Source organism: Scyliorhinus torazame, chromosome 2, assembly GCF_047496885.1.
Source record: "Scyliorhinus torazame isolate Kashiwa2021f chromosome 2, sScyTor2.1, whole genome shotgun sequence".
In the NCBI taxonomy this organism is placed as follows: Eukaryota; Metazoa; Chordata; class Chondrichthyes; order Carcharhiniformes; family Scyliorhinidae; genus Scyliorhinus; species Scyliorhinus torazame.
The window spans coordinates 351,168,906-351,189,024 of record NC_092708.1 but is presented as its reverse complement, the minus strand read 5'-3'; the positions used below and the strand labels follow the sequence as shown (position 1 = coordinate 351,189,024).

At 41.7% G+C, this 20,119-nt stretch overlaps 1 protein-coding gene across 5 annotated transcripts in view; it reads right to left on the bottom strand.

Annotated features, from left to right (window-relative positions):
• Window positions 1–4,710: 4,710 nt before the first annotated feature.
• mis18bp1 (MIS18 binding protein 1) overlaps window positions 4,711–20,119 on the bottom strand; it is a 129,616-nt gene continuing 114,207 nt past the window's right edge. For 4 of the 5 annotated variants that reach the window (XM_072491100.1, XM_072491138.1, XM_072491110.1 and 1 more), the window contains 4 exons: window positions 16,527–16,672; window positions 15,988–16,066; window positions 15,843–15,897; window positions 4,711–7,891 (listed from right to left, as the gene is read on the bottom strand). In XM_072491100.1, the coding sequence (XP_072347201.1) occupies window positions 7,788–7,891; window positions 15,843–15,897; window positions 15,988–16,066; window positions 16,527–16,672 (384 nt within the window). In that variant the 3' untranslated portion in view covers window positions 4,711–7,787. Of the gene's footprint in view, window positions 7,892–15,842; window positions 15,898–15,987; window positions 16,067–16,526; window positions 16,673–19,553; window positions 20,117–20,119 lie in introns of those variants that run through there. The other variant, XM_072491119.1, reaches the window with a different exon arrangement.

Here is a 20,119-nt window from a genome sequence, read left to right as displayed (position 1 = left end):
TACTTGCTATAAGTGGGACACAGAACAGGCGTCTGGGTAAATGTTGCGCAGCTGTTCAATTCAGCCCAAATGCTAAACATATATATTCCCAGGCAAATATTTTCAAAATGTAACTGTTTTGGGTTAACTATGAAAGCTGGATAAAATATGTACCCCTTTAAAATAAGCACAGTACGAAGCCTTACAACACCAGGTTAAAGTCCAACACGTTTGTTTCAATGTCACTAGCTTTCGGAGCGCTGCTCCTTCCTCAGGTGAATGAAGAGGTTTAAAATAAGCAGAAGGCGCATAGTTTCAGTTTGCCAGCTCTGGGCCTACGTGAAGCTTTTTCTCTTCTCATCTTCCTCGTCATCGTGGGTGACCCTGCCAGGAGTTTAAGACTCCAGCCAACATTGCTTTTGGGATCAGGGAACATTCAAGCCTTTCCACCACGGCAAGGTGGCAATTTTTGTCATTCATTTGCATTTGTAGTTCAGGTCTTCCCATTAACTATCGCCCAAACTTCTGCTCATGCAAGTTGCTGAATAATTTACCTGTTGCTATTACTTCGCATTATAAATTACATTTTCGCTATCAGTTGCTAAATGCGAGGATCTCCTATGGAGATGCCAGCGTTGGACTGGGGTGGGCACAGTAAGAAGTCTTACACCAGGTCAAAGTCCAACAGGTTTGTTTGGAGTCACTAGCATTCAGAGCACAACTCCTTCATCAGGACCTCATGAAGGAGCTGTGCTCCTTGACATGGTCATGCACCCCATCCTCCAACACGTTGAGTAAGATTGTATTTACCTGCTGATTTGCAGGACCGCTGTGTCAGGCAATTCCGGGTTGGATTAAGGTAGATCTGGACTAGATTTGGGGCAGCACGGTAGCCTTGTGGATAGCACAATTGCTTCACAGCTCCAGGGTCCCAGGTTCGATTCCGGCTTGGGTCACTGTCTGTGCGGAGTCTGCACGTCCTCCCCGTGTGTGCGTGGGTTTCCTCCGGGTGCTCCGGTTTCCTCCCACAGTCCAAAGATGTGCAGGTTAGGTGGATTGGCCATGATAAATTGCCCTTAGTGACCAAAAAGGTTAGGATGGGTTATTGGGTTACGGGGATAGGGTGGAAGTGAGGGCTTAAGTGGTTCGGTGCAGACTCGATGGGCCGAATGGCCTCCTTCTGCACTGTATGTTCTATGTTCTATGGACTCCCATACAGTCCAGGTGTGCACCTAATTAAATCTGGAATTTACTTTGGGTACTGAGCCCGTCAGTGCATTTGACATTGACGCCACCCCACCCCAAGTAAAGTCTCCTTAAATTCCTCCATGGCCCACAAAACTCTTACCTTGCAAGCTGATTCATTACCTGCTTGGTCAATAGCAGCCTGCTCGGTTCAACACAAATTCTTGCAAAATGAAATTCCCTCTAAGTACCTACACTTCACTCAAAAAACAATTTAAACTTTTTTCAACAAGACGCTTTTGCACCCCAACTAATTTTGTCCTCTTGTTCAATGGGAAATCAGTTTTGATGAAAGGTGCTCTCAAAGAAAAGTACAGCACAGTAACAATCCCTCCAAGCCTGTGCCAATCATGATGCCCTAACTTGGTTGTATCCCTCTATTTCCTCCCTATTCATGTACCCATCCAGATGCCTCTTAAATATTGCTAATGTGCCTGCTTCCACATCTTCTGGCAGCGCATTCCAGGCACCCATCACTCTGTGTGACAAACTTACACCGCACATCTCCCTTAAACTTTCCCCATCTCACTTTGAACCTGTGCCCCCTTGTAATTGACACTTCCACCCTTGGAAAAAGCCTGACTATCCACCCTGTCTATGCCTCTCATAAATTTATAGATCTCGATTAGGTCTCCCCTCAGCCTCCGTCTTTCCAGTAAAAACAATCCTAGTTCATTTGGTTGAGTGAGGTTACTTGATGGCGGCATTGGAGAGATATGGAATGGGGCCGAGGTTTGTGACGTGGGTGCAGCTTTTGTGTAAGGAGCTAATGGAGAGTGTTTGCACTAACAGCATGAACTTGGGGTACTTTGCCCTGCAGAATCAGCTGTTGTTTGCATTGGCTATAGAGCAGTTGCACTAAGGAACTCGGGGCTGTGGAAGGGGATAGTGAGAGGGATGGTGGTGATGTCGGTGGAACATAGGGTGTCCTGAGACGCTGATGATCTGCTGTTGTATATCTCGGAACCGAACATGTCGGTGGAAAGTATAATGGAGCTGCTCCAGTGATTCGGGACGTTCTCGGGGTAAATTGAATTTAGGCTAGAGCGAGTATAAAAGGTTAACTACAGTATCTAAACAACCAGCTTAATTGCATATGGAATAGGCAAGCTCTCTCATTACTGTAGACATCATACAACACATATTAAAGATAGACCACACTTCATTCTGCATTTATGTACAGACAAAATATAGCAAAAATATACAAGAAATCTTTTTTAAAAGTATTCAAATAAACTGGAATCTATCCACTTGGGTTGTTAGATCCTTTACAGAAAGTTGGCTTTTTAAAACAGGCTTTTAAAGTGTAATGGTTCCTTGTGACCAATCAGAAGAATATTTTCAGGATGAGAAGATATATGTTATAGCCTTGGTGACTTGCCAAAACTAAAAACCAGCAGCTGAACCATCAGTTATGTTATGAAAAAACTTCCATGCAAAGTAATTTCCTTCTGCAATCTTTAAGCAATTAAAATGGCAGGTCTTCATATCTTGGTTGGTGTTGGGATAAGGAGCTGCAACAGTTGATGCTTCTTCTGCAAACTTCCCTCAGGTCTGTCTTCTTGATACGTGGATGTTAGAAAATACAAATGTCAATTAACATATTGGGAGTAACTTGGGGGTTGGTTAGACAGCTGGTTTGTGATGTAGAACAAGGCCAACAGCCGGGTTCAATTTCCGTGCTGGCTGAGGTTATTCATGAAGGCCTTCTCAACCATGCCCCTCGCCTGAGGTGTGGTGATCCATGGGTTAAATCACCACCAGTCAGCTCTCCCTCTCAAAGGGGAAAGCAGCCGATGGTCATCTGGGACTATGGTGACTTTACTAACTTGGTATATGCAGTTGAGGGTTTCTTGCCCACAATTTGTACTCAGGAAAAAAAAGCTACACTTTAAAATCTTAATTCTATACTAAAAATAAAACAAAACTACAAAATAAGTCTGTTTTAAAAGAAATCAGATGCTTAACCATGCACTCTCCAGGTCTGACAATTTGATCATGGGCTCCTTCCTACACATTGAAGAAATATTAAATATGTCCCTTTACTACCCAAGGGGGTTAAATCAGGTAGCACCTTTATTTCTACAATCCTCACTCCTATTTAACGGATATATTTTCAGCTCCCTTCTTGATGTCTTTCAGCTTCCTTTTGAAGGTGTCAATTAATCCTAAACCATCTTCACCTCTCAATGTCTAATATTACTTAAAGCACACGTATTTTATGGGAATGGGTTTCATTACTTGCAGGCGAGGGACTCTGTACGGTGGCAGGTTTTGACCTTTCCGCACCTGCCGCCCCAGGGGATACAGGACAAGGTAGTGTCGAAAATAGGAGTGGGGGAGGGGGAAGGTCTCGGAAATTTGTAAAGAGCACATGGAGTGTGAGGGAGCACCGATAGGAGAGGCGAAGCGAAAAATTGGGCAGGGAAGTAGAGGCGGGGTTATGGGAGGATGCCCTGAGTAGAGTCAACTTGTCCTCGTTGTGTGCCAGGCTTAGCCTGATACAATTCAAGATGGTCCTCAGGGCACATATGACTGTGCCCCGAATGAGTAGGTTCTTTGAAGGGGTGGAGGACAGGTGTGGGTGGTGTGCAGGTGGGCCCACAAATCATGTCCATTTGTTTTGGGCATATCCAAGGCTTAGGGGATTTTGGCAGGGATTTGCTGATGTGGTGTTAAAGGTACCGAGGTATAGGTGGTTCCGAGTCCAGATTTATGGAGTGTTGTAAGACCCGGGAGTCCTGGGGGAGAAGAGAGGCTGATGTTTTGACCTTTGCCTCCCTGGTAGCCCGGAGACGGATCGGATCTTATTGGCGCCGGGGGACTCTGAACCCCCGAAATCGAGGGTATGGGTCAGTGACATGGCCAGATTTCTGACTTGAGAAGATTAAGTTCGCCCTAAGAGGATCAATGCTAGGGTTCGCCCAGAGGTGGCAGCCGTTTATTGACTCCCTTGGGGAAAATTAAGCTGTCAGCAGCAGGGGGGGGGGGGGGGGGGGGGGGGGAAGGAAAAGGAAGGAAAAAGGGAGGCATGAGGGGTTGGTTGAGGTGGGAAATAGTTAGTAGGAAAAAGGGATTGGGAATTATGTTTGTAAGCCACGTTGGCTGGGTTTGATTGTTGGGTGGGTGGGTGTTATTTACTTTGTTGCTTTTCCTCTTGAAAGTGTTAAAATTATATATGTCTTAATAAAATATTTTTATAAAAGCACATGTATTTTATACATGCTTGTTCATTGTCCAGATTATATAACTTGCCTACTTTTGGTTTAGTATATGCATGGACTATGGGTGGAGTAGGCTTCATCGGTCAAATTAATTCAGAGAGATTAATAGAGAAATCAATTAATTTACAATGGCAGATAAAATTTACTAGCTACAGCTGCACATACATTACTTTAGAACCTATTCAAAAAAATTGGCAATAGTCCAATCTATACATTTTAAAGTGAAATGCAGCATAACCTAATCATAACACATCTTTAAGACTCATTTTAACTGGTTTATTGTGAATTCAATGATTGGAATCACCTTTGGAGGGTAAATCAGCATGGCCAGATAATCTATATGCAGCTACATAGAAACATACAATGAAAATAGAAGCAAGAAGGAGCCATTCGACCCTTCGAGCGCTCTCCACCATTCATTATGATCATGGCCGATCAGAGTTCTTATGGCTGATCAGAGTTCTTATGGCTGATCAAAGTTCAATACCCTGATCCCGCCTTCCCTCCATATTCCTTGATTCCCTTTAGCCTCAAGAGCTATATCTAATTTCTTCTTGAAATCTCACATTTTGGCCTCAACTTTTTGTGGTAATGAATTCCACACATTCACCACTCTCTGGGCGATGAAAATTCTCCTCACCTCAGTCCTAAAAGGTTTACCCATTATCCGCAAACAATGACCCCCAGTTCTGGACACCCCACCATCAGAAACATTCTTTCTAACTTTACTCTGTGTAATCCTGTTAGAATTTTAGAAGTTTCTATGAGATCCCCTCACTCTTCTAAATGCCAATGAACATAACCTGAACTGAGTTAGTGACTCCTTTTAAAAAAATTGAGTACCCAATTATTTTTTTTCCAATTAAGAGAATTTAATGTGGCCAATCCACCTTCCCTGAACATATTTTTGGATTGTGGGAGTGAGACGCAGACACAGGGAGAATGTGTAAACTCCACACTGACAGTGATCTGGGGCCGGGTTGGAACCTGGGTCCTCCGTGCCGTGAGGCACCAGTGGTAACTACTACGCCATCATGCTGCCCTTGATTTGAATCAGCCTGGTAAAACTTCACTGCATTCCCTCCATAGCAAGAACATCCTTCAACAGATCAGGACACCAAAACTGCACACAATACTCCAGGTGTGGCCTCACCAATGCCCTATACAATTGTAGTAGAACATCCTTATTCCTATACTCAAATCCTCTAGCTATGAAGACCAACATACCATTTGCCTTCTCTACTGCCTGCTGTACCTGCACGCTTACTTTTGGCGACTGAGGACACCAAGATCTCGCTGAGTATCCAACTCTCTCTAATTACACCCATTCAAATAATAATCTGCATTCCTATTTTTGCTACTAAAGTGGATAACCTCATATTTAGCCACGTTATACTGAATCTGCCATGCATATGCCCATTCACTCAGCCTGTTCGAATCCTGCTGAAGCATTTCTCTGCATCCTCCTCACAGTTCACCCTCCCCCCAACTTTGTATCCTCTGCAAATTTGGAAATACTATATTTAGTTCCCTCTTAAGAATATTATAGCATTTTTTTATTTACAAGCCTCTTTCCCACATCTGTGCCATACTGCACTCCTGGCAAAGATGGGCTCAATCATCCTTTCATCCCACAGAGAAACTGATCAGGGCAAGGTACGCAAGAGCAATTATCTCCTTTTCGACAACAATCACTTAGCATTTCTCTGGTGCCCCAATGACAATAACGTGAAATAATCTGGGTGAGTGGAGGTTCCGTGTTTATTGCATCTCCTACCACTGTGGCACAGTATGTTTAGGGCTTAAATACACCATCATTTTAATACCTTACTGTGCACACAGGATTAATGTTGTTCTACATGCTATGCAAAAAGTGTAGAGTGTTTAAAAAAATGGGATCAACCAATAAATTATTTCAATAATCTCACCAAATGCTTCAATTTAATTTGCAGAAGTTAATGAGGATTATATGTCCATCAGCAACCACTGGTTTTAGTTAATTTCCTTCTTGAAGTGCTTAGTTTATCAGAACATATACAAAGGGACAACAGATAAAATATTAAGCAAATTAAATTTTAAAATTATGACTTAGATCTTTCTCACATGAAGAATGAATGCCAAAAAAAACAAACAAAAAAAAAAAAAAAAAACTTTAAAATGTTAGTGCACCCTCAACTCAACTAGTTCATAGAATCATAGAATCCCTACAGTGCAGGAGGCTAATCATCCCTTCGAGTCTGCACTGAACCTCTGAAAGAGCACCCTACCTAGGCCCACACCCCCACTCTATTCCCGTAACCCCACCTAACCTTTTGGATACTAAGAGACAATTTAAATTTAGCATGGCCAACCCACTTAACCTGCACATTTTTGGACTGTGGGAGGAAATCGGAGCACCAGGAGGAAACACCCACAGACACGGGGAGAATGTGCAAACTCCACACAGACAGTCACCTAAGGCAGTGCTAACCACTGTGCCGCATTAGTTTACTCCGGCACTTGTTGCTTTTCTGGGAAACGGGATCAAACTGCAGTTAGAAGAAATGCAAACTATTTCTACAGCATGTTTCTCTGCTCTTACTTAAAAAAATAACAGCATTATGGCCAGTGGGTATTAAGCAAAGTATGTTGGCAGACCATTTATTCCATATGGGGCATTATGCAAGTGTCTGACTGTACCCTCTACTAATACCTGCACATCGCACACCTTCTCCACAAGCTGCACTCTGAAGAACAGTCACTGAGTAAAAATCAGGAGCACATGGCTTGACAATTTTCCCCCCTTTCATGGTCAAGAAATATTAACATATCAATATATCTCAAGGTGGTTAGAGAGAGAATTGTTTTATTAACAATCCTGCCCAAAATATGCTGCGCCTTTTAGGTGTAAATAAAATGGGGTAAGCTGTGAAACTGCAGCGACAGCTCATCACATGATGCATCATACTGTTCAGGTGCCTCCATCTTCTAATTGAGCATGGAGAATCTAGTACATGTTTAACACAATTATAATAAAACCACCACTGTAAACACAACAGTAAACACAACATGAACTAAGCACAGGCTGAGGAATTGTTGAGTTTAAATTGGAGTCAACACCATTTCATTTATAATTTAAACTCATTACAAAACACTTAAAACTTGCTGTATGCATTTTTACACATTTATATACATTTTCATTGCGTTTAAAAAACATTAACAGGAGTAACTTGAACTTTAGAAATATTGAACAGGATAACAAACGTGATTCAGCATCCAAATTTAACAAGATTCTGCAGTCTTATAGACACAATTTGAGTACTTCAACTTCAGGAAGTTTAACTTTATTAAAATTAAAACCTATTCAGTATCTGAAAAGTAGTAATCTTCGTCCTCTTTGTCCTCATCCGATTGAAGGTTTTCTCCATTCTTGAAAAGCTTTCCTATATTTGATTTTTGCATCCCTGAAAAATATAGTTTTAAAAGCTATTGCAATTAACACAAAATTACACGTACACCAGCATACGTATATTTAACATCGTACTATGCACACAGAGCTAATCCCTTGCAGAGTTTTTACAAACTGGCTCACCCAGTAATAACCTCACCAGTTGCTTCCTTTTGATTTGCAGAAGATAGTGAGGTATATATTAGCAACCACTGGTCTGTTAACTTCCTTCTTAGTAGATTAAATTATGTAATATGGCAGGTATTTCTGTGCCTAGCACTGTTCTAGAGGTAGGTTTATACTATATAACTGCTGAACTATTTACATTGGCTTAAGTTGCTAGAGATAGGCTGTCAAATCTATTGAAATAGTTCTATTTTTTTTTAGAAAAAGCTTTAACATATTTTTTATCTAACTAAGGCTTGAATGCCAACAGAAATGTTTAGATGGTGGGACAGAAAATTGTGCTTTGCAGTGCTGAATACATTCTGGGTTTGATTTTGGACATTCGGGCCATATATTAGAATAATAATAAATCACTTATTGTCACAAGTAGGCTTCAAATGAAGTGACTGTGAAAAGACCCTAGGGATTAGAATTAGGATTCTAGTTTTGTGTAGAAAATTTCTATTTGAGAAAATTTCAATGGACCTTATCATACAACCAAACCAAATCCATCATAATTTTTCTAAAATAATGGAAAAAGTACTGTATGTTAGGTGCTGACATTTGGAATTCAAAGTCATACATGTCAAAAGATTCACTGATGTGTGATCATTCAAAATCAAATTTAAATCAAAGGCAAGAGAGTTAAAAAAGCATAGCCAAAAGTGGTAACTATTAGGCCTAACAGTATACATGCCTGGATTCTGAAAGCCATGCCTGAATAATATTTATATACGGTGTTCAATTGATATTGCACGGTTTGAAATAAAAGCAAAAATGTTACTTAATTACTTGGGCTCAATGTTATGATGATTGTTCTGCCAAGAGTTTATAGGATTTGCACAGTTTTATTTCATTCCTTTGTAAGGTCAACATTGATTGCAATTTGGGATTAGCTAGCCACCATACTTGGGTTACAAAGTTGGCACTGAAGATCAGTGGCCCGGGGCAGGGTCAATTAGATTAGTGCAAGATGGTGGAAATCTTTCTTTGGATATATCCTGTGACTTACTGTTAATACTGAATATCTGAAATTAAATATACTCGATATCTTGAAGAGTAAAGCAACAAACCAGAAACGTACATACATATCTATAATGAAATAGAAAATGCTGGAAAGTCTCAGCAGGCATGGCAGTATCTTGTGGTGAGAGAAACCGGCTATTCTTCTGAAGGAGAGTAATTTGGACTTGAAAAGTTAACTGTTTCAATCTCCGCAGATGCTGCCAGCCCTGCTGAGTTTTCCTAGCATTTTCTGTTTCATTTCAGATTTCCAGCATCCACAGTATTTTGCTTTCATATATAACTATAAGCCTTGCATATTGCATTCACTTCTTACAGTGTACACCATGTTTTTAAGCAAAGCCTCTGAACGTTTATAATGGAAAATCCTATACTAACATTTGGCTCATATCCAATAATATGTCTTCTTACCACTGGGTGGCACTGCTGCATTTTTCCATTCCTTCTGTCCAATTCCCCTGTCTCACTGCTGTTTCCTTTTTGATCTTTCTGGCTCCCTGCTCAGAAGTCCCACTCTCCCTACTTGACTTGTTCCTTTCACCTTCTCTGCCCATTCTGCTGTGTCTCACCATTTCACTGCTGCCTTTTGCCACTTTACATCTCACCCTTTCTAGGCTATTTCCTATCCTATTCTCCAGCTTCAAAGCCCTACTCTCATACATCCCATTTGTGGCCCTTGCACCATTCAATGGCTTTTCAAAATTATTTATCAAAGGAAAATGTATAGCCTGATTCATCAATCAGTTCATCAACAAGTCCAGTGAAAGAGCTCTTCAGTCCTGGAAGATGAGAGGGATCTCTGGGAGTACTATACTGGTGATAGAAATTTCTCAAAAGCCACATTTAGAACAAACACTTTAAAAATTACATTACTTTTCCCTCAAGCTGATTTAATAGTTACCCAACAATATCTGGGTTGCGAAAGACGTTCCAGATAACCGGAGGGGAGGAGTGATCCATCAAGCTATAAAGAAGGGGAACCTCAACCACTGGGGAAGTGCATTTAAGAAGGACCTTCAAGGGCGAGAAAAGTTAAAGCTCATGGGAGTAAAAGGGACAGTAGAAACATGGACACTAAACTAACTGAGCAATAGGAAACAGAGAATAATGGTCAATGGATATTTTTCGGGCTGGAAGGTTTATAGTGGTGTTCCCTAGGGATCGGTATTGGGACATTTGCTTTTCTGGATGTATATTAATAGAAAGATTATGGTGCAGAAAGAGGCCATTCAGCCCATCATGTTTGCACCAACCAAAATATAAAAAAATAAACTAGCCGCTTATTTTAATCCTATTTCCCAGCACCTAGTCTGTAGTCTTGCAGGTTATAGCACATCAGATGCAGATTCAGGTACCTTTTAAATGAGTTGAGCGTTTCAGCTACAACCATCAATTTCGGCAATGAATTCCAGACACCTACCACCCTCTGGGTGAAAACGTTTTTCTTTATGCCCCACCAATCCTCCTACCAATTGCCTTAAATCTGGGATGTGTGCAGGGGACAATTTGAAAGTTTGCAAATGAAACAAAACTTGGAAGTATTGTAAATTCTAAAGAGGGTACAGGAGCACAGATCTGGATGTATATATGCGTAGATAATTGAAGGTGGCAGAACAGGTGAAGAGAGCAGCTAATAAAGCATATAGTACCCTGGGCTGTATTAAGAGGGGCATAGAGTACAAGAGCGAGGTGGTTATTTTAAAATTGTATAAGATACTTGTTAGGACCTCAGCTGGCCACCACACTTGAGGAAGAATGTGAACGCATTGGAGAGAGTGCAGAGGAGGTTTACAAGAGTTCCAAGGATGAGAAACTTCCATTATGAAGATAGATTGGAGAAGTTGGGACTGTTCTTCTTGGAGAGGAGAAGACTCAAAGGAGATTTAATAGAGGTGTTCAAAATCATGAGGGCGCTGAACTGAGCAGAGAGAGAGAAACTGTTCCCACTCGTAAAAGGATCAAGAACGAGAGGGCATGGATTTAAAGTGAATTGCAAAACAAATGCGATGGAAGACATAGCTTTTTTTTTTAATACACAGAGTGAGTTCAGGTCTGCAATGCACTGTCCAAGTGTGGCGGAGACAGGTTCAATTGAGGCATTCAATCAGGCATTGGATGATTATTTAAAATAGAAACAATGTGCAGGGGTAGGGAAAAGGCAGTGGAATGGCACTAAGTTATAATGGTCATTTTGAGAGCAGGTGCAGATACGTATGGGCAAATGGCCTCCTTCAGCACTGCAACAATTCCGTGATTCTGAGCGAGGGATACCACTTGGGCTGGAACAAAAGTATTTGCAACGGTCGGTGGGAGACTTGTTGCCATAGTTCCTCCATTCCCACGTGGGACAAAATAATTCAATATACAGAATTATAGTTTCTTCCTACATCTAATAATGTGAACATCCTTTCATATGACATTTAACAAACAATTAAGTACACATCTTAAAAATCTTTTAAAAATTCCATAATTGAAGTTCTCATATGAAAGGTACAGGACCAAGAACAAGAGAAAGAAACTGGCATGAGAATTGAAGTGAAATTGACTACCAGCAATACAATGCAAGAGACAATGTATGCTTTCACTTACTGTTAGTAAGACACACAAGACATGAATAAATGTGGTTTAAAAACAAAAAAAAGATGCTGAAAATACCCAGCAACTGTGTGGAGAGAAACAGAGTTAATATTGCAGGTTGATGACCTTTAGTGATATAATCCCTACAGTGGAGAAGGAGGCCACTGAGTCTGCACCGCTCCTTGGAAAGAGCACCCTACCGAAGCCCACGCCGCCACCCATTCGCCGTAACCCAACCTAACCTTTTGGACACTAAGGGGCAATTTTGCATGGCCAATCTACCTAACCTGCACATCTTTGGACTGTGGGAGGAAACTGGAGCACCTGGAGGAAACCCACTCAGACATAGAACATAGAACGATACAGCTCAGTACAGGCCCTTCGGCCCACGATGTTGCTCCGAAACAAAAGCCATCTAACCTACACTATGCCATTATCATCCATATGTTTATCCAATAAACTTTTAAATGCCCTCAATGTTAGCGAGTTCACTACTGTTGCAGGTAGGGCATTCCACGGCCTCACTACTCTGCGTAAAGAACCTACCTCTGACCTCTGTCCTATATCTATTACCCCTCAGTTTAAAGCTATGTCCCCTAGTGCCAGCCATTTCCATCCGCGGGAGAAGGCTCTCACTGTCCACCCTATCTAACCCCCTGATCATTTTGTATGCCTCTATTAAGTCTCCTCTTAACCTTCTTCTCGCTAACGAAAACAACCTCAAGTCCATCAGCCTTTCCTCATAAGATTTTCCCTCCATACCAGGCAACATCCTGGTAAATCTCCTCTGCACCCGCTCCAAAGCCTCCACGTCCTTCCTATAATGCGGTGACCAGAACTGTACACAATACTCCAAATGCGGCCGTACCAGAGTTTTGTACAGCTGCAACATGACCTCCTGACTCCGGAACTCAATCCCTCTACCAATAAAGGCCAACACTCCATAGGCCTTCTTCACAACCCTATCAACCTGGGTGGCAACTTTCAGGGATCTATGTACATGGACACCTCGATCCCTCTGCTCATCCACACTTCCAAGAACTTTACCATTAGCCAAATATTCCGCATTCGTTATTCCTTCCAAAGTGAATCACCTCACACTTCTCTACATTAAACTCCATTTGCCACCTCTCAGCCCAGCTCTGCAGCTTATCTATATCCCTCTGTAACCTGCTACATCCTTCCACACTGTCGACAACATCACCGACTTTAGTGTCATCTGCAAATTTACTCACCCACCCTTCTGCGCCTTCCTCTAGGTCATTGATAAAAATGACAAACAGCAACGGCCCCAGAACAGATCCTTGTGGTACTCCACTTGTAACTGAACTCCATTCTGAACATTTCCCATCAACCACCACCCTCTGTCTTCTTTCAGCTAGCCAATTTCTGATCCACATCTCTAAATCACCCTCAATCCCCAGCCTCCGTATTTTCTGCAATAGCCTACCGTGGGGAACCTTATCAAACGCTTTGCTGAAATCCATATACACATCAACTGCTCTACCCTCGTCTACCTGTTCAGTCACCTTCTCAAAGAACTCGATAAGGTTTGTGAGGCATGACCTACCCTTCACAAAGCCATGCTGACTATCCCTGATCATATTATTCCTATCTAGATGATTATAAATCTTGTCTCTTATAATCCCCTCCAAGACTTTACCCACTACAGACGTGAGGCTCACCGGTCTATAGTTGCCGGGGTTGTCTCTGCTCCCCTTTTTGAACAAAGGGACCACATTTGCTATCCTCCAGTCCTCTGGCACTATTCCTGTAGCCAATGATGACATAAAAATCAAAGCCAAAGGTCCAGCAATCTCTTCCCTGGCCCCCCAGAGAATCCTAGGATAAATCCCATCAGGCCCCGGGGACTTATCTATTTTCAGCCTGTCCAGAATTGCCAACACCTCTTCCCTACGTACCTTAATGCCATCTATTCTAATAGCCTGGGTCTCAGCATTCTCCTCCACAACATTATCTTTTTCCTGAGTGAATACTGACGAAAAATATTCATTTAGTATCTTGCCTATCTCTTCAGACTCCACACACAACTTCCCATCCCTGTCCTTGACTGGTCCTACTCTTTCCCTAGTCATTCGCTTATTCCTGACATACCTATAGAAAGCTTTGGGGTTTTCCTTGATCCTACCTGCCAAATACTTCTCATGTCCCCTCCTTGCTCGTCTTAGCTCTCTCTTTAGATCCTTCCTCGCTACCTTGTAACTATCCATCGCCCCAACTGAAACTTCACACCTCATCTTCACATAGGCCTCCTTCTTCCTCTTAACAAGAGATTCCACTTCTTTGGTAAACCACGGTTCCCTCGCTCTACGCCTTCCTCCCTGCCTGATCGGTACATACTTATCAAGAACACGCAGTAGCTGATCCTTGAACAAGCTCCACTTATCCAGTGTGCCCAACACTTGCAGCCTACTTCTCCACCTTATCCCCCCCAAGTCACGTCTAATGGCATCATAATTGCCCTTCCCCCAGCTATAACTCTTGCCCTGCGGTGTATACTTATCCCTTTCCATCATTAACGTAAACGTCACCGAATTGTGGTCACTGTCCCCAAAGTGCTCTCCTACCTCCAAATCCAACACCTGGCCTGGTTCATTACCCAAAACCAAATCCAACGTGGCCTCGCCTCTTGTTGGCCTGTCGACATATTGTGTCAGGAAACCCTCCTGCACACACTGTACAAAAAACGACCCATCTAATGTACTCGAACTATGTATTTTCCAGTCAATATTTGGAAAGTTAAAGTCTCCCATAATAACTACCCTGTTACTTTCGCTCTTATCCAGGATCATCCTCGCCATCCTTTCCTCTACATCCCTAGAACTATTTGGAGGCCTATAGAAGACTCCCAACAGGGTGACCTCTCCTTTCCTGTTTCTAACCTCAGCCCATACTACCTCGGAAGACGAGTCCCCATCTAGCATCCTCTCCGCCACCTTAATACTGCTCTTGACTAGCAGCGCCACACCTCCCCCTCTTTTGCCTCCTTCTGAGCTTACTAAAACACCTAAACCCCGGAACCTGCAACATCCATTCTTGTCCCTGCTCTATCCATGTCTCCGAAATGGCCACAACATCGAAGTCCCAGGTACCAACCCATGCTACCAGTTCCCCTACCTTATTTCGTATACTCCTGGCATTGAAGTAGACACACTTCAAACCACCTACCTGAACACTGGCCCCCTCCTGCGACGTCAAATCTGTGCCCCTGACCTCTATACTCTCATTCTCCCTTACCCTAAAACTACAATCCAGGTTCCCAACATGGGGAGAACACGTGCAGAATCCGCACAGACAGTGACCCAAGCTGGGAATCAAACCTGGGACCCTGGAGCTGTGAAGCAACAATGCCACCCATTGACTTATTGATGAACAGCCTCTCTCACCCTGAAAAATTAATTTTATATTTGTGGAATGTCAGATTCCTCTGATTCTGGTAAAAACGTCACAGGTTTTTAGTATGATGAATGTTTTTGTTAAATTTGTTTATGATATTTCAGTTTATATCTTAATCCCAGATGCAAACATTTATTTCACTCCCTATAAAATCATTAGAGAAAAAAATTCTCATCTCTATGCGAAATGGGAGACCCCTTATTTTTAATCTGTGTCCCATAGTTGCACAAATGCCACCAAATTTAGAGGTAGCTTTCCTTTCCAATTTCCTGAATTTAGATTTCACCAGCCACAAAAACATGAAGTAGCAGGAAGTCTGCTGAGGCCATACACAATTTAAACTGACAAAATCATGACACCATCAAAAATGCAAAACAAAACCATCAAAAATACTTTTACCAAAACAAATGTCGCTTACGTTTGCTACTTATAGGTGACTGATACTTATAGATGACTGATACTAATAACTTGAAGGTGCAATTATCATGAAGTCAATTGGGGTTTGGTTAAAAAGACTAAAAAAACAAAGCTGTCTTTCACATTTCCCTATTTACATAAACACAAGTGGGATGAAACAAAAACAGGATCACTGAGTGTCTTTAAGACAGAGATAGATAGGTTCTTGATTAATAAAGGGATCAATGGTTATGGGCAGAAGGCAGGAGAATGGGGATGAGAAAATATCAGTCATGATTGAATGGCAGAACAGACTTGATGGGCCGAGTGGCCTAATTCTGCTCCTATGTCTTATGTGAAATTGTTACCAGAAAGTGTAGTGCTCTTACCTTCTATTAAACATGATGATTTTGACCTCGATGGTGTCACACAAAATGCTGATTTCTGAAAAAAAAAATCATTAGGTCTTAAAATACTAAGATATAAAGCTTCTTAATTATTTAAATGGACAATTTACAGTCACTTGTTTCCTACCGATTTTTTATGGACTTTGGACCAATTCTTCTTCTTGCATTTTTTTTGCAGTTGAAAAACATATTTGTCATTATTAGCACTATAAAAGATGATAAATAACGGTTATTCCAATTTGTTGTAAAGAAATACTCTTAAGACGTGCGCACATCAAGACAACACAAGACATGCTCCAGGTTAGTACAAAATACTTGATCATGAAGTTCTGGAATTTGATGTGTTGCACTTAAACTCCAGGACTAATTCTTGATCATATGAAAAAGTATCACCGCAAAGTCTAAGATTATGTTGCATGAATGCCACTGATAGAATATTGCTTCGGTGCAAACCGAAATGAAGGAGAGCTGGTAGCATTTAAAAAGTTAATTTGCAGATGTAATAAAAACATTAGATAAATTCTAAGCAGTATGTGTGCATGCAAATTACGAAGGCAAACATCAGAAATTGAACAAGTGCTCTCAAGATCCAAAAGTATTTTAGGATTCTTCCATTACTAATTATAAAGTCTTCCGGCAGTACACCGTTTTTGTTGGTCTAGTTACCTATCAGTGGGTCCCAACATTCGAGGACTGATGTGATTCCACTGTGGTGTTTTTGCGAAAGGGAAGATTACTGAAGATGGAGTAGTTGGATTCGTCTGAAGTGTGAAGTCATCATCATCCTCTTGACTGCTTGGAAAGCTGGGAAGCTGCACAATATTATGAAAAGAAAACATAAATGTTGAAATTCAACTTGCAATTCTGAAATAATCGACATTTGTTTTATAAGTAAAGGTTTATTCCTTGCACAGTATAACTAACTTTTCATTCAATAATTTGCACCCATAATGAATAATTTAAAAGTACTTTTACTTCAAAATCATTTTGACATTTAAACCAATATACACAAGAATGAGGAATATTTTGTTTCTTCTCTCACTAAAGAGAAAGAGGCCTATTTGTAAAATTGGCTAATTAAATAACACAAAACATATCTTAGAAGAGGTGAGTGATTGGTATTACATTTTTAATAGCAACAGAGACAACTGAATTATTGCTGTATTTCTGCTTCTAAATGGAACTGTACAATGGCTATATTATTGTTCATGACATGAGGTTCACCTTTGTCCTATATGTTGAGTTCGCTGAATTTCTAGATAAAAGCCTTCAATTTTTATACTCTTTCAATACTTTACATCTAAAAACATACACAACAGGAATAGGCCATTCGGCCCCTAAGGCTTGCTCCTCTATTCAGTAAGGTCATGGCTGATCTGCTTGTGTTTCGAAATCCACATTACATAAACTGCATGATGAGTTCTGCATGTAAAACTACCAAAGAAAAGGCTATTGCCATCAGTCTCAGGACTTTGACCCAAATATTCATAAGGTGAAACATTTTGATTGCACTCTATTTTAGTGGTCTTATAGTATGGAGACTCTAAACAGCTGACAAGAACTAAGTAGTACAGCATAAATTAATTTATTGTAGCTGACACTTGATAAATATTCTGAACGTTCGATGTTACATGCTTACAGAGACATCTTACTCCTTACCCAATGACTGTTAAAATAGCATTGAAGAGATCATTAAACTATTAAGTGAAATTATTTTATCTGAGGCTGCTAATTGTACCTGAAAATAATGTGGTAATGCATTGTATTGAGCACTTCTACAAATCCGTCATGACAAAATATAAATCACTTATCCTCTTGGGGAACAGCTACAGCTAATTAGAATAATCAAATGAGGCAAAAATAATTGGTTCCCATTTGGAAAACAGTAGAAACAGGGAAATTGGGAGACCAAGATATTTCAGGACAAAGCTCAAATTTCAAGATACAAAAGGCATTCTAATAATAATAATAATTTTTATTGACGTCACAAGTAGGCGTACGTTAACACTGCAATGAACTTACTGTGAAAATCCCCTAGTCACCACACTACTGCACCTGTTCTGGTACACCGAGGGAGAATTCAGAAAGTCCAAATCACCTAACAGCATGTCTTTGGGGACTTGTGGGAGGAAACCCACGCAGACACGGGTAGAATGTGCAGACTCCGCAGACAGTGATCCAAGCCAGGAATCGGATTCAGGTCCTTGGTGCTGTGAATCAACAGTGTTAACCACTGCGCTACCTTGCCACCCTAACTAAATAAGATATGCTTCGAGGCAGAAGCACAAAGGGCTATCTTACGTTCCTCCTCAGATAATGATCTAGTCCTATTATTATAAAAATCTGGAGTATTGCTTTTTGCCTTGTACTTCTCCCGACATACCGATGTCAGGGAAACAACGTTATGCTGTATGAGAAGAGAGTGCTGGTTGGTTGGCAAATGGACTCGGATTGGTAGAAGCATTGCCATGGGGCGTACGCCAGTTGATGCTGACTGACAATTAACTGCCAAGTATTGTTTAAAATTTAACTAGGCAGATAGACTCTGGTTGGTTAAGGAATTGCCATGTAATGAAACAGTGAATGGCTATCACTTATTTTGCTCAGCTGAAACAGGCACTTTGTGTGTACATGTTCTTTGTGTCCTCAAAGAATGGGGTCCTGTGTATTAATATATGTAGCTTCCAGTACATGCAATTGCACCACTGCAAGCATGTCTGAGAATCTTAAATTGGTTGTCAGTGTAATTTTTAGCATAGAGGATTATTTAGCAAATGTTGTCCAATCGCAGAATCACAACTCATCTTGGACAGTGGGCGGGATTCTCCGGTCGCCAACAGGAAATTTGTGTTTGGCGATCGGCCGGAGAATCCCCGTTTGCATCGAAATCGCGGGCGGCGTCGCTTTTGCGATGTTCTGCCCCCTCAAAAACAGCATACTCAGGGGGTATGGCAGACGCCGTACAGACGTCCTCTGGACGTTACCAGAGGCCCTCCCCCTATGGGCCGAGTTCCCAATGGTGTGGAACATTTATCCTTTTATTTTTTGTGAATCCAGCGTGGCGGCTGCGGACTGAGTCCAGCGCCGCCAGTCGGGGGGAGCCGTTCCGCAGGTGGAGGGGGGCTTTGGCGGGGCACTGACGCGTGGTGGTCCAGGAGTGGCGAGCCTGGTCAAACGGGGACAGTGATTGGCATGCCGGGACTGCGTGCGGCCGCGCCATGTTGCACGGCGCGGCTTCTGCAGGCCGCCCCCGTGCGCGGCAACGGTCCCGGCAATTCCTCAGCCGTATCCCCAGGTAAATCTACCAGGTGGAGGATGGGTGCAGCTTTTGCTGCCGTTTTTTCTGGCATACGCCGGCGTCAGCACTTAGTCTTCAAATCGGAGGATCCAGCCGTGTCTCTTTGGGTTTTGCAAGCACAGGCTGTTTAGGTATGGTCTGAACCTTGCCCATTACGAACAGCAAAAGGGACATGCTGTTTGATACTATTCAGTAGTCTTTGAGATGTATGACCTATATATGTAGCATTACACTGGTATTAAAATTTGTATACCACATTGGGGAAGTTTTATCAGAGTCCAAAACTGTTGTGAAGATATGGCTTCATCTTGTACAAGATCACATACATCATCATCACCCCTTCCCCAATACAGCAGCTCCAAACAAGAAATCAGTCCATACATCTAGGTTGGCAATTTGCAGCTTTATTTATTGACATAATGGTTAACTTGTTTTCGTGAGCATGACTGTTTCCTCAAAGATATTAGCAAGGAATAAGACAAAAATGAAAACGCCAAAAAGTGACAATGCCTCCAACACGGTTAAATGAAGAGAAACTACAGAAAAATTAGATCTGAATTGATGCATCTTTTAAAAGTCACTCAGAGGATGGGACACCGTTCGGCACCAGCATTTACTACCCATCCCCAATGTCCTGGGAGGTGGTGAATGCACTCAAGTGGCTTAGTATGCCATTTGAGGGCAGTTATGGGTCAGCCACATTGCTCTGGATCTGGAGTCATACGTAGGTCAGCCCCGGTAAGGATGGCAGACTTAATTCCCTTAAAAAGATGAGTGAACCAGATGGATTTTCAAATGTAATCCAATGGTTTTGTGGTCACCATTACCAATGCTGTTCCGTAATTCCAGATTTTGTTTAATTCATTGAACTCAAATTCTGCAGCTGCCATGGTCAGATTTGAACTTGTGTCTCTGGTCTTGACCCCATTTTTTAGGTGTTATCATCCGACAGAAACTTCTG